Source organism: Engraulis encrasicolus, chromosome 18, assembly GCF_034702125.1.
Source record: "Engraulis encrasicolus isolate BLACKSEA-1 chromosome 18, IST_EnEncr_1.0, whole genome shotgun sequence".
In the NCBI taxonomy this organism is placed as follows: domain Eukaryota; kingdom Metazoa; phylum Chordata; class Actinopteri; order Clupeiformes; family Engraulidae; genus Engraulis; species Engraulis encrasicolus.
Window position 1 is genome coordinate 51,797,538 of NC_085874.1, and position 12,547 is coordinate 51,810,084.

The 12,547-nt window shown below is 46.8% G+C and overlaps 1 protein-coding gene across 1 annotated transcript in view; it reads left to right on the plus strand.

Annotated features, from left to right (window-relative positions):
- The window catches only part of laptm4a (lysosomal protein transmembrane 4 alpha), a 42,991-nt gene extending 30,444 nt beyond the window's left edge, over nucleotides 1–12,547 (plus strand). Inside the window, exons 4-7 of the mRNA XM_063223817.1 lie at nucleotides 7,587–7,709; nucleotides 8,197–8,292; nucleotides 10,072–10,170; nucleotides 12,405–12,547. Of these exons, the coding sequence (XP_063079887.1) occupies nucleotides 7,587–7,709; nucleotides 8,197–8,292; nucleotides 10,072–10,170; nucleotides 12,405–12,479 (393 nt within the window). The 3' untranslated portion in view covers nucleotides 12,480–12,547. The remainder of the gene's footprint in view (nucleotides 1–7,586; nucleotides 7,710–8,196; nucleotides 8,293–10,071; nucleotides 10,171–12,404) is intronic.

Consider the following 12,547-nt stretch of genomic DNA (forward strand, 5'->3'; position numbering starts at 1 on the left):
CATGTGATGGCGTATACTACATTTGAAGTGTCTGGGTTCAGGATGGTAGTGGGAGCAGAGAGGTGTGAGTGTATGTTTGTGATGAAAAGTTGGGATGTGAAGTGTACTGATTCTCTGGTGGGTGGCGGTGGGGGTTTGCGGTTGAATGTTGATCTGATTATGAGATCTTTAAGATTCTTGTTTTTTCTGTATGCTGATATGAGCTTGAAGTCCCGGAAAAGGGGTGTTTTTTGTTGTAAGGTTGTGAAGTGTTTCTTAAACTGTCTGTGGAGCTGCTGTGTGGAGGTTGAGTAGGTAGAGACCAGAGGGATCAGTCGGGTTTCCAGAAAGGATGAAGTAGTGGAGTTGGGGTTGGGTTCAGGGACCTGGTTGGGGGATGGGTTAGGGCTAGGAACTGGGTTGGGGTTAGGGTTAGGGTTAGGATTAGGGGCAGGGTTAGGGTTAGGATTAGGGGCAGGGTTAGGGTTAGGACTAGGGGCAGGGTTAGGGTTAGGATTAGGGGCAGGGTTAGGGTTAGGATTAGGGGCAGGGTTAGGGTTAGGGTTAGAGTTAGGGTTAGGGTTGGGGGATAGGTTAGGATTAGGGGCAGGGTTGGGGGATGGGTCATCTGGGGAGTGGTTAAGGTTAGGAGTGGGCGCAGGTCCAGGATGTGGGTAGGCTTGCTCCTTAGGAGGAAGGTTGGGGTTAGGATTAGGGGTGGGTATGGGTAAGGGGATATAAGAGGATTTTGGATTGGGATTAAGTAGAGAGTTGGGTGGGGGGTCATAGCTGGGAGAGGGTAGAGAGATGTGGTTGAGAGTAGACAGGCGTTGAGAGGAGGTTGAGTAGAGAGGGGGAAGGTTAGAGGCAGAACCCGTCATGGACATTTGTGGTGGTTGGTCAGTAGCACGTGTTGGTGTGTGTTGGTGTGTAGTTGATGTGTGAGGATGTGTAGTAGTGGGTGTTGTGTGCACGTCTGTTATGCCTGTGTGGGAGTGAGTGGGAGCAAGTGCAAGGAGTGTGTCGTTTTTAATGGTGCGGAGGAAGCGCTTTGAATAGTGGCGTCGGCGTAGTGCTTGGAATAGTGTGGAGGTGGCTATATTAAAATCTGAGGTGTGGGTGCAGATGCGGTGGAAGCGGATCAGTTGTGATTTAATTATTCCTTTAAATGTATGTTTTGGGTGGTAACTTGTTTTGTGTAGTAGTGCGTGTGAATCAGTGGGTTTGAAATATACTTTGGTGTGTAGAGCTTTATGTGTAGGGGATATAGGGGCGAGGAAGACAGTGGTGTCAAGGAAATTTACTGTGTGGGGGTGAATTGTTGCTTTGAGTTTTATGGATGGGTGGTGTGAGTTAAGAATGTCTAGGAAAGTGTCAAAAAGATGGAGGGGGTGTGACCAAGCGCCGATAATGTCATCCAGGAAGCGAAAAAAGAAAAGTGGTTGATATGGACACTTACTCAATGCAGCTTGCTCCCACTCACTCATGAAGATGTTGGCATATGATGGTGCGAATCTTTGACCCATGGCAGTTCCATGTATTTGAAGATATGTTTTATTGTCAAAGTCAAAGTCATTGTGGGTTAGACAGATGTTCATGAGTTGGAGAAGTATGTCATCAGGGCGGGAGGGGTCAGGATAGGTAGAGAATGTTTTTTTCATGGCTTGAAGTCCACTGTGGGTGTCAATGTTGGTGTATAGGCTGTCTACATCTATGGTGAATAGGTGGGTGTCGTGTGGAACTGCCATGGGTCTGATTTTTTCTATGAAATCGTATGTGTCTTTGATGTAGCTGGGGTGGCGTGTAGAGAGCGGGTTAATGTGGTGGTCTATGTAAATGGAAATATTGTATGTGCTGCTGGAACAGTCTGAGACTATGGGTCTGCCAGGAGGAACCTCAAAGGGAACGGTCCATGTTTCCGGTGATTTGTGAATCTTGGGGAGAAGGTAAAATTGTCTGGTGCGTGGGTGGTTGGGTCCAATCAAAAAGTCCTGCTGTTTGCGTGTTATGTAATGTTGTTCATATAATGTGTGTACTAGGTCCCTGATTATTTGTTGGGTGGTGGGTTGTAGTGATGTATGTATCTGTTTGTAATATGTAGTGTTATTAAGTTGCCTGTTGGCTTCCAGAATGTAGGAGTGGGTGTCCATGATGACAATTTTTGATCCTTTGTCTGCAGCCTTAATTGTGATGTTTGGGTTGTGTTTTAACTGTTGAATGGCATGTTTTTCTGCTTGTGTAATGTTGGATGCTGTGGGAGGTATGTGTTGTAAGTTGTTGCTAAGTGATTGGTGGTCTTTTTTAATTAAATGTATGATGGATCCCTCTACCTGAGAGCTGGGAGGCTGCCAGGTGGCGGGGTATGTAAATGGAATGGGTGTATAGTTGTCCTGATCCTTGAAATGGTGAATGAGTTTCAGTCTGCGGTGATAAAGATAAAGGTCCCTTTGAAGTTCCTCCTGGTTCCTGTGTGGTGGTTGTGGAATGAAAGACAGACCTTTTTCCAGTAGTGTGTGTTGGGCCTCCGTGGGTGTGAATGTGGTGGAAAGATTCAGTATAAGTGAGTCTGTGGTCAGTGTATCTAAATTGGGGGTGTTATGAGATGTTGAGGGTGTGTCCTGTGTTAAGGTATGTGTTTGTTTAACTGTAAATATGTGATCCAGTGGTTGTATATGAGCATGGCTGTAGTGGGTGTCCAGTGGATGTGGTCATGTGTGGTGTTGAATTTGGCTGGTGGGAGTGGTGGAATGTGTGGGAGGTGGTTGTGTATGTATGTGTTGATGTCCCTCAAATTCTGCCTCTGGGTGGGGGTGAGCTGGAGAGAAAAATTGATAGTAGGGAAAAGAAGGGTGGCATTAGGGAAAACCACGGTGGCCTGTCTGTATATGGATTGCAATTGTCTGCATGTGGTCTGTCTAGGGTCATAATCTTTGTTGTTGATGCCAATCGAAATGATGACCATCTTGGTGGAAGGTGAGGGAGGGGTCTTTGCCAGCATTCGAAGTATGTGGTTTGTGGTTGCCCCTGGGTAGCTGTCTATTTGTATGTGTGGATGTGTGAAAGAGGGAATGCGGTTGAGGTTAGAAGTTCCCATGAAGATAATCGGTTTATGTGGCGTTATCCTCCATTCATCCTTACTCTTTGTGTAGGTATGGTAGGTGGGTTTGAAGTGTTTGGATGTGGGGCAGGTGTTGAGAGTAAGAAGAGAGGGGGGGGAAAGGAGGGGCGGAGAGTTGAGGGGGGGAGGGGGAGGGGGGTTCGAACGACTGCGGGCCACCACGGTTGTGGAGGTGGAGGGTTCAGCTGTGGACGCAACCAGTTGGCTGACTGTGTTGGCGTCTCTGCTCATCACCACCCTCTGTGGTCGCGGTCGTTTTTCCGCCCCTCCCCTGAGAGATTCTGGGGAAGCAGGAGAGATAGAATTAGAGATGTGTGTTACAATGTGTGATGGAGGTGGGGCATTGGGTAGTGTCTGTTGGTCAGTTGGTTTAGTGTTTGTGCGTGTTTGGCTGCAATGTCTGTGGTGTACTTCAGCTTGTGTGTGTGTTGATATGAGGTGTGTAGCTAATGGTTTCAAGATTCAGAGAGGGGGGAGTGGAGGGTGTGGGCTGGGGAGGAGATCCTCCTTAGAGCAGGTAGGATAGGAACCTGGCCTGGGGTAGGAGGAGGTATGAGTGGGATTGTGGGTGAGACTGCTTCAGTGTTGTGTTGTGAAGGTGTTGCTTGCGTTTGTTGTGGTTGTGTAGATGTAGACGAGTCATGGTCAGGGTGTGTGTCTGAGATGTGTGTTGGTGATAAATGTAGTGTTGGCTGTGGTGTGTGTTGTGGAGTTGTTGGTTGTGTTACTGTTTCTGTTTGTGTAGGTGCAGCAGTCTGGGTGTCATTGGATGGGTGTGTGTGTGAGAGAGGAGGGAAGGAGGTTAGATCCTGGAGGTCTGGGATTGTGGGTATTGTGTGCTGGTTGGGTTGTGGTGTTTGTTGTGGTGTTGTGTGTAGGTGTGCGGGTGGAGGGAGAGAACTGGCATGTGTATGTGCTGATTGTAGAGTGAGAGAGGAGAGTTTGTGTGTGTATCGTTTTTTTGCCCAGTTAGTGGCAATGTTAAATGCTGTGTCATGAAATGGTGGTGCTTGTTGTATGAGTGTTTGTAGTTGTGTTTCGTAATGTGTCTGTAAGATGTCTATGGTGCCTGCCATCCATGCAGTGGTGTGTGTATGTATTTGTTGCCTTGTGTGGGGTGTGGGTGCTGCAGGCTTGACAAAGTCAGTGAGTTTTAATGTTATTCTCGTGTGTGTGTGTGTGTGTGTGTGTGTGTGTGTGTGTGTGTGTGTGTGTGTGTGTGTGTGTGTGTGTGTGTGTGTGTGTGTGTGTGTGTGTGTGTGTGTGTGTGTGTGTGTGTGTGTGTGTGTGTGTGTGTGTGTGTGTGATGGTGTACGGAGCCGTCACGGTAAGTAGAGCTGGGGGGAGGTGTGTGTGTGTGTGTGTGTGTGTGTGTGTGTGTGTGTGTGTGTGTGTGTGTGTGTACGGAGCTATCAGTGTAAGTACAGTGTGTGTGTGCATCGTCCAGTCCCTGTGTGGAAGAGATAGTATCTCAGCCGCATGTCTCTGCAGCCGTCCTTTGATGAGCAGGAGGAGGAGAGGCAAGCAGAACAGAGGACACAAGAGAAATGAAGAGGAGAGGGGAGGATGAGAGGAGGAGGAGGAGGAGAAGGAGAGGGGAGGATGAGAGGAGGAGGAGGAGGAGGAGAGGGGAGGATATGAGGATGAGAGGAGGAGGAGAATGAGAGGGGAGGATGAGAGGAGGAGGAGGAGGAGAATGAGAGGGGAGGATGAGAGGAGGAGGAGGAGGAGGAGAATGAGAGGGGAGGATGAGAGGAGGAGGAGGAGAGGAGAGGGGAGGATGAGAGGAGGAGGAGGAGGAGAAGGAGAGGGGAGGAGGAGAGGAGGAGGAGGAGAATGAGAGGGGAGGATGAGAGGAGGAGGAGGAGGAGAATGAGGAGAGGGGAGCAGAACAGAGGACATAAGAGAAATGAGGAGGAGGAGGAGGAGGATGAGAGGAGGAGGAGAGGGGAGGATATGAGGATGAGAGGAGGAGAGGGGAGGATGAGAGGAGAGGAGGAGATGAGGAGAGGGGAGGAGGAGAGGAGGAGGAGGAGGATGAGAGGAGGAGGAGGAGGAGAAGGAGAGGGGAGGATGAGAGGAGGAGGAGGAGGAGGAGAAGGAGAGGGGAGGATGAGAGGAGGAGGAGGAGGAGAAGGAGGAGGAGGATGAGAGGCGAGCAGAACAGAGGACACCATAGACATTTGGCAAGAACGGGCAGAAAGGATGAGGAGGAGGAAGAAGGAAATAGGGGAGGAAGAAGAGATTGAGTTAGTGACGACAGATGTATGTGAGGAGTGAAAACTAAGAAGGGGAGAGGAGAGGAGAGCAGTGTGGGGTACAGAGGAGAGGAGAGCAGTGTGGGGTACAGAGGAGAGGAGAGGAGTGGAGAATAAGATAGAGGAGAGGGGAGGGGAGGGGAGGAGAGGGGAGGAGAAGAAGATAGAGGAGAGGAGAGGAGAGGGGAGGAGAAGAAGATAGAGGAGAGGAGAGGAGAGGAGAGGAGAGGGGAGGAGAAGAAGATAGAGGAGAGGAGAGGAGAGGAGAGGATTTTGGCGTGGAGAGGAGAGGAGAAGAGAGGAGAAGAGAAGAGAAGATAAGATTGTGGTGGAGGTGAGAGGATAGGAGAGGATTTTGGCGGAGAGGAGAGGAGGAGGGGAGAGGAGTGGAGAGGAGGGGAGGGGAGAGGAGAGGAGGGGAGAGGAGAGGAGAGAGGAGAGGATTGTGGTGGAGGAGAGGAGAGGAGAGGAGAGGATTGTGGTGGAGGAGAGGAGAGGAGAGGAGAGGAGAGGAGAGGAGAGGAGAGGATTTGGCGTATAGAGGAGAGGAGGGGAGTGGAGACGAGAGGAGAGGAGAGGAGAGGATTGTGGAGGAGGAGAGAGGAGAGGAGAGGAGAAGAGAGGAGAGGAGAGGATTGTGGTGGAGGAGAGGGGAGGAGAGGGGAGGAGAGGAGAGGATTGTGGTGGAGGAGAGAGGATAGGAGAGGATTTTGGCGTATAGAGGAGAGGAGAGGATTGTGTCGGTGTAGGAGAGTCACCTTTGATGTGCAAATCGGCTCCCCAGAAGGAGAGTCAGGGGTGTAAAGGCAAGGCAGCGCTCTGCACACACTACTGTTAGGACGGAGATGGAGAGGGGCTTTGGTAGTGTGTGCGTGTGCGTGTGCTTGTGTAAGATGATTGAGAGAGTAAGGGAGAGAGATTTTGATTTTGTGTGTATGTATTAACAGTTCACTCCTCATGTGTGTAATGTGCGTCTGAAATGTTTTTACTTTTGTTTTTTACTTTTTTACCGCCGTGTCACCTCAGAGGAACCCAGGGGTGCCAAGGTTTGACCTGTTAGAACCGCTCTAGATATTTATATTACGCCAAACACCCAGTAGCACCCAATCCCTTCCCAACAGTATTGAGTGTTGAATATAGTATGTATAATGAATATCAATAGTATTGAATATAGTATGTATAATGAATATCAATAGTATTGAATGTAGTCTGTATAATAAGTATGGAATAGCGGCCGATGAGGTGTCCCGATATCAAGGGAAATAATGGACGAGGGGGAGCGTTCTAAACAGCCCGACGGCGCAGCCATTTTCCCTTGATATCGGGACACCTCGAAGGCCGCTATTCCACTTATCACCCGGTTACCAGCATTTAAGTATTAATTTATTAATATGTTGATCTAAGGCTTCGTGAGAAAGTAGATTCACCACTGCGCTTGGTACGTTGCTATGGGCACCACTTCCTAATGTAGTGAGACGCGCCTCTATCGGAGGCATGTAAGGACGCGCGCAGAATGTTGGGGTGACTTTACAACCAAATACGATAGAATTGACGACTGGGTTTTTGACTTGACAACCAGATGCGATAGAATTAGTAACGGGGTCTTGACTAGACAACCAGATGCGATAGAACTAACGGCGCGGTCTTGACTAGACAACCAGATGCGATAGAACTAGTAAAGGCACTTCGCCAGAAAGTTAGAAAAGAAGCAACTTGGACGCCCACATGACATCATAGGTGTCCTGCTACCGGGGAATAAAGGACACCTAGTCAGCCAATCAGAAGACGTTCCGTCTGCTCACTGGGTGATAAATATAAATAGTACTGAGTGACTTGTGTGTCCAGTAGTGGTACAGTAGTAATCTCTACATGACTCTGTAGTGAGTGTCTGCTTGTGTGACTTGTGTGTTATCTTTGAAGTCAGATATTCAGGCATCACTCACGTACCAGGCGAATGTAATGATATCGTTTAGTTGGTTGCTGGTACACTAGGTCATTTGTCCAGTATGAATCCCTGTAGAAGGAAGAAGATTCCAGAACTAGAAATCCTGAAACTTCACTAGAAATGACAGAACTGGTGCTGTGTGAGTCACATTTAGGCCAGAAGAAAATGATGATGTGGTTTAAGGTGCGCAATGTTATTCTCGTGTGTGTGTGTGTGTGTGTGTGTGTGTGTGTGTGTGTGTGTGTGTGTGTGTGTGTGTGTGTGTGTGTGTGTGTGTGCTCCACAGCATCGTGACGGCTGGTTGATCCCATTCCTCTGCTACCAGATGTTTGACTTCATCCTCAGCTGTCTGGTGGCCGTCAGCTCCCTCACATACCTGCCCCGCATTAAAGACTACCTAGAGCAACTGGTACACACACACACACACACACACACACACACACACACGCACACGCATACCTGCCCCGCATTAAAGACTACCTAGAGCAACTGGTACACACACACACACACACACACACACACACACACACACACACACACACACACACACACACACACACACACACACACACCCTCCCTCACCTACCTGCCCCGCATTAAAGACTACCTAGAGCAACTGGTAAACACACACACACACACACCCTCCCTCCCTCCCTCACGTACCTGCCCTGCATCAAGGACCACCTGGAACAACTGTTAACACACATTAGCAATATTTTTATCAATGCTTTATAAAATATCTACAAATAAGAGACGCATATTCATTCAGTGCTTTTCTGCTATTCCAGAAACTAGCAAACCATAACTTTTGTGTGTGTGCGTGTGTGCGCGTGTGCGTGTGTGTGTGTGTGCGTGTGTGTGTGTGTGTGTGTGTGTGTGTGTGTGTGTGTGTGCAGCCTGACTTCCCCTACAAGGATAATCTGCTGTCTCTGGACTCCAGCTGTCTGCTGCTCTTCGTCCTCGTCTTCTTCGCATTCCTCATCATCCTCAAGGTAACACACACCCAATATAATAACACTGTACACCAGTGGCGGCTGGTAGTCTGTCAAACTGGGGAGGCTGTTCAATTAAAATATGTCCAGAACGCAAAAATAAAGGGGGGGGGGGGGGGGGGGGGATTTTGACACACATCTTACATTGGTCCTGAGCCACATATGGCCTCACACACTAAAGGACTCTTGTTGAAGCAAATTTGTTAATCATTATCCCCCTTGTAGCCTATTCATAGGGAAATGTTTTTATTATTATTATTATTATTATTATCATTAGGCCTACCTCCGCCACATAATGATGTGATTTAGTTTGCCTTCGTTGTCTTTGTTCATTACTGGGTGCACGGCTTAACTTACCACTAGAGGTCGCAAAATCTTTAATTATTTACCAGACATTGCCAACACAGTAGGAAACAAGGACTCGCCACTCACGGGACTTGGCAGTTAACCAGTTGATAAGACACCACGAAAGCTCAAAAGAAACGGTTGTTCTTCCCTACCTTTTTCACCAAGTCAATATTAGGCAGTGCTCTGCTCTGCTCCTTGATATTCATTTTCTCCTCATAAGGACGACTGGAATTCGCCAGAATTTAATCCACAATGCTTGGCATTTTGCATAGCTCTCTAGCTTTCTTGCAAGCTAGCCCTAACGAAAAGTAGGCAACTTCAACTTTTGAATTGGGAGATTAAAAAGGATAAGGACATGCCACTATTAAGACTTTATTCGCAAGTGTCACTAGGTTTACAAGAATATGTACACAAAACTGGAGTACACCGCAATGAATAGCTTCCCCACTGGTTACCACAACGAAACTTCTCAGTCAAATTAATAACATATCCGCATTTCGAAATGAAATCAACTAGCTATTACTGTAGCCTACTGACACAGGGTTCACCCAATCACAAGTCGGAGCTCCAGTCTCCGGTCCCTCCCCCCTCCTCTCTCTTCTCCATTCACTCCCAGTGAGGCTCAGTCTCAAAATCAAAAAAATTTCACGGCAATAGCCAATGACCGTTTAGCATTTTGCCATTGAAAAATCGTACAATCCCACATGCCATTGAAGTCCATTGAGACTCGACTCGCTTGCGTTGTCATGAGCAGAAAAAAACTCGTGCGAGCCTCGGGATCTTATAACAGATTGGTTTCATCTCTAAGTTGAGCACATGCATTTTCTATGGAGCTGGGTCTGAAATAGCAATGTTATTAAGTTGTGTAAAGCATTAGTTTACATACTATTCTCCGTGATTTTGGACAGGAGGCGGCGCCTCCCTTGTACTCAAAGAGGAATCGCCTCTGCTGTACACATACCCAATATAATAATATAACACACTACTGACTTATACACACCCAATATATACCACTGTAGTATTATAAAGCCTCTTCATCTTCCTCATCATCCTTAAGGTACTGACCTTACATACATATAACACTGGAAACACACCCAATATAACACCCTGTAAACACACCCAATATTTACACATATAACACTGTAAACACACCCAATATGAATATAAACTCTGGTGTCATGGACCCAAAAAGTATCAAACTAAAAAAAAAAATGTTTCATGAGCTAACCTGGTTAAAAAATGTGTTCATTCAATTCAGAAAGGAAACTTTTTTTAACTGAGAGTCCTTAGTAAACTGCCCTCTGCTGCCCCCTTCTGACCAATAGTAAATATTCATGAAATAAGAATGTTTCCTGTGATACTACCTGATTAACTGATGTCATTTCCTGTAGGCCTGCATGATTAACTGATGTCATTTCCTGTTTCCTGCAGTCCTACCTGATTAACTGCGTGTGGAACTGCTACAAGTACATCAACAACAGGAACATGCCCGAGATCGCCGTCTACCCCGCCTTCGAAACTCCTCCCCAGGTACGTGCAGAGTATTTATTTATTTGTAGTTTATTTGGCAGGGACAATGCAGTGCACATTGTTACAAACATGACATGGCAGAGCCATGACACAACTTGCAGATGTGAATACATGGAAGGTTTATAGCTAGATAGCTAATTTGCAACCTCAGTCCCTGATCAGGCTACCTACTCTAATAAAACATGTAAATAATCTAAAAGTACAATTGTACAATACAGTATACAATACAATAATAAGCCATCTTGAAACATGCTCCCTATAATATAAAAGCCTTGTGCATTAAGAAAAAAACAAGATGATGAGGGTGACCTATATATGCTGTGTGTGCATGTGTGTGTGTTAACTATTGTGTGTTATGATTACATTTTTGGTTTTCCTTCAGACAGTGTACTGTATTAGTAGTGGCGCAACGGATCATCATTGATCCGTGGTCCGTTCGGACCAATCATTTCGGTTCGGCACACACATGGTCCGCGGATTGATTTATGAAATTGTGCGCATGTTCAATCTAGTCGTTTGGGACGTCTACCTCACGCACTGCATGGAACACAAACAACAACACAAACTGTTCCCGAAATCTTGCCTGTGCCATAGTTGCTAAACATTCCGTGCGATAGCCTACTGTACATGCATTTTGAAGACTGACTGTCAAACTCGAACTGTCAATGTCTAGAACTACTCTCGCTAAGTTTGTGTTGCGATCGGTTGAGTTCAGCGCATTTGCGACGCAGTGAGATATGCTCATGTAACGTACCGCGATTGTCGCGTGTGATATAAAACTTTGGCAAACTGAATTCATTTTGTGTTGTGACTCCTGACATTCTCAGGACAGCGAGCAGGTTAAATCATCTGGTTAGACTTTCTGTGCGCTCTGATGTCCCTGCAGAGTCTCCGCCTTCTTAAAGCAGCCGCTGCCCTTTTTAACAGTCAATGCCGATTCTCTCTCTCTCTCTCTCTCTCTCTCTCTCTCTCTCTCTCTCTCTCTCTCTCTCTCTCTCTCTCTCTCTCTCAAATGCTGAACCGCTGAGGCAATTGTGTTTCAATAGGCCTAAAAGATTGATACAATTAAGGACATGAGTTCTGGTCTATGCGCCATCTGTCAGTAGGTCACAAGACTTTAAGCCATTATTTTGGTAGTGTGCATATTCTCAATTAGACATTTTGATATAGATTAATCTAGATTAATTTCATAATTGCAATGAGATTAATCTACATTCAAAAAATTATCTATGCCCACCCCTAACAAAGACACAGCTTATGTTTATTTGTGTTATCAATTAAAAAAATAAAATAATGATTTTTTTTTTTTTTTTTGCTGATCCGAAAAATGATCCGATCCGTGGGCTCTGATCCGAGGAACGAGCCGAACCGTGAGATTTCTGATCCGTTGCACCCCTATGTATTAGAGTACAGTAGAGATCGCCGTCTACCCCGCCTTCGAAAGTCCTCCCCAGGTACACACAGAGCAGAGCAGAGTAGAGTAGAGTACTGCTCAGACAAGCACACAGCCCTATAATGTAGGGTCGATTCGAAACGGGAGAGGCAGCCGTCCTTCCAATGAGCTAACTGGACAGCAAGTCACCAAGTGTGATTCGAAACAAAAAATTGCTTCATTTCCTCTCTTGGCAGTTCACTGCAATTGTGGGCGTAACGGGGATATTTGAGGGCAGCATCAGATGCTGACTTGGTGCTGCCTTGTACCCAAAATGCTGTGTGCCACCTCCCTCTCATCAGGGTACCTGAAAACAAACATGGCTACCACCCAAGCTACTACCTATTATTTTCTTTATTCTGCACACTTATGTACGTAGATATTGAGAATCGAAGGGATAAATCAACATTGTAGTATCTAAATATGCCGTCGCTAGATCTATTTATAGCCTATTTTACAATTCCGCTGTCTGGCGGTCATTCACCGCTGAAATAGCATTAAGCTAAGAGCTAATGTGATGAACGTAACTCCCGCCATACAATCACCGTAGCATCAAATGCGCAGGGCGTTCCTAGAAGCTGGCTCAGTAGCAAACCAGGCTAGATTAACCTTGAGGTACAGTAGTGGTAAATCACCTAACAGAGGAGCATCGAGTCCTTGTTTCCTTAATTAAATGTGTGTGTGTGTGTGTGTGTGTGTGTGTGTGTGTGTGTGTGTGTGTGTGTGTGTGTGTGTGTGTGTGTGTGTGTGTGTGTGTGTGTGTGTGTGTGTGTGTGTGTGTGTGTGTGTGTGTTCTCCACAGTATGTGCTTCCCACCTATGAGATGGCCATGAAGATGCCAGAGAAGGAACCGCCCCCTCCCTACATGCCCGCCTAGATTACCCACAATGCACCACCACCTCCCTCTCCCTACATGCCCGCCTAGATTACCCACAATGCACCGCC